This window comes from Aplysia californica, unplaced genomic scaffold (genome assembly GCF_000002075.1).
Source record: "Aplysia californica isolate F4 #8 unplaced genomic scaffold, AplCal3.0 scaffold00006, whole genome shotgun sequence".
Classification (NCBI taxonomy): Eukaryota; Metazoa; Mollusca; class Gastropoda; order Aplysiida; family Aplysiidae; genus Aplysia; species Aplysia californica.
The window spans coordinates 779,654-781,606 of record NW_004797276.1 but is presented as its reverse complement, the minus strand read 5'-3'; the positions used below and the strand labels follow the sequence as shown (position 1 = coordinate 781,606).

The following is a 1,953-nucleotide window of genomic DNA, read 5'->3' as shown; positions in this document are numbered from 1 at the left end:
ATCCATCCATCCATCCATCCATCCATCCATCCATCCATCTGTCTTATCTATCTATCTATCCATTTGTTCTATTTGTTCTGTTAGTAATATATTAGGTATTCAGCTATGTTTCAGAGGGTCTATTCACCTTTCATTCACTGATTTCCGGCATGTTTTGGGTGTCTTTTGTTTGGGTTTTTAAGCGTTTGTTGGTGAGTTTTTGTGTTTGTGTTTGTGTATTGGTTTGTTTTTACTTGTTTGTTTGTTTGTTTGTTTGTTTTTTCTTCTAGTTTGAAATAAAAAGTGAAACTACTCACCTGTTTCAATCCCTCAAAATCATATTTATGTAACCAGTTTGGGTAGGTGCCGGTCAGGAAAGGTTCCGGGGGCAGGCAGTGAAATCGACTGCGCCCCATGACGTCCAAAGAGCCCTCCAGCGACACTTTCAAGTTCTGCAAGCACTTCCCCATCTGCACGTCCTCTGCGCCTTTATCCATGGCGCAGTGTTCGCTGTTGTATCCCGTTGTCCCGAAGCGACGTAGAGCTTCCTTACTTAACACATAGCCGCCCCCACCGCTCGCATAGCCTTGCTGCACAATGACCTTGAAACGGTGGCCGAAATAGACCGGTTTGGATGAGTCTTCTCCTGACAGAAAGTAACGTAAATTTTCCAGGATGACGTAGGTGTCGTCGTCTGCTTTCATAAACCAATCAGCGTCGTTGAAATGGTTGTCGTACACATACTTGAAGGCCTGCATAGTGGGCAAAGAACCATTTAGAATAGTAACAATGATTAGATCTACTAAAAGTATATGATGCTTCAACAAAAGAAAAAATATATATTTACATATGTGTACGTGTGTGTATATATTTAAGTAGATCTAGGCCCATGTGTTTGTGTGTGTATGTGTATCTGTGTGTATATGTGTGTGCTTGTGTGTGTGTGTGTGTGTGTGTGTGTGTGTGTGTGTGTGTGTGTGTGTGTGTGTTAGGGTTGACATACATGTATACACACAAACGCGCATACATAAACACATACACAACATACAAAAGCATACACACATTTATACACACACATACACACACATACACACAGGCATACAGTAACACCTCTATCCTAAGTGCTACTGCCACTACTTTCATTGATACATCACTGACACTATTAAATGTATTAAGGAATCCCTTTTCCACCAGTAGCACTGTCAATAACGTTATCATACTATTATCATATTACACTGATTCAGCGGTTGTCCTTATCAGCTCAGCCATCCTTTTCAGCGAGTTGAACAAAAGCGCCATTATCACAATTTTTCTGTTTGTTTGCATTTGCCTGATAAATGAAACACATTGACAAAATCAATTACAGTCATGATTCAGTGCTAGTGGGAGCAAAATAGACTGATAAAAAGGATAGTTGGTTAAAACGACACATGGCTATTGTTCTCCAAAAAGCAAGCACTTGATCATCAAGAAAATTGGGAACAACAATATATCGACAATAACTGGAACGCCAACTACAGTATACTGTTTTGCAAACAAAAGATAAGAAGTGCAAATTGTACATGTATTTACATCTTTTCACCTAAGTCTGGCTTGTCTAAACTCGTCTTGTCCTTTGTTTCAAGATGGTATTTTGCTTCGTTGTCTTACAAGACACGTAGATTTAGACACAGAAAGCGTCTTTCAAAATAAATAGCGCAACTCAGAGTACTGTCAATGCAGAACCGGCAGCGAACCGGAAACCATTATTTTGCTACAAGCCTGCCCAGTGCCTGAGGCACTATGAAGGAAATTATATTGGCTTGACCCTAGGCGGAGGGACGCACAGCTCTGCAGGAGCTTGGAGGATCTACAGCGAAGATCAGCCTTCACACTAGAGACAGAAATGTCAATTGAGGAAGAAGAAGAAGAAGAAGAAGAAGAAGAAGAAGAAGAAGAAGAAGAAGAAGAAGAAGAAGAAGAAGAAGAAGAAGA

The 1,953-nt window shown here is 40.5% G+C and overlaps 1 protein-coding gene across 1 annotated transcript in view; it reads right to left on the bottom strand.

Moving 5' to 3' along the window:
* LOC101849572 (glycoprotein-N-acetylgalactosamine 3-beta-galactosyltransferase 1) overlaps positions 1-1,953 on the bottom strand; it is a gene marked incomplete in the record, with an annotated part of 33,281 nt that overhangs the window by 2,165 nt on the left and 29,163 nt on the right. The window contains 1 exon segment of the mRNA XM_035968932.1: positions 297-731. Within this exon segment, the coding sequence (XP_035824825.1) occupies positions 297-731 (435 nt within the window).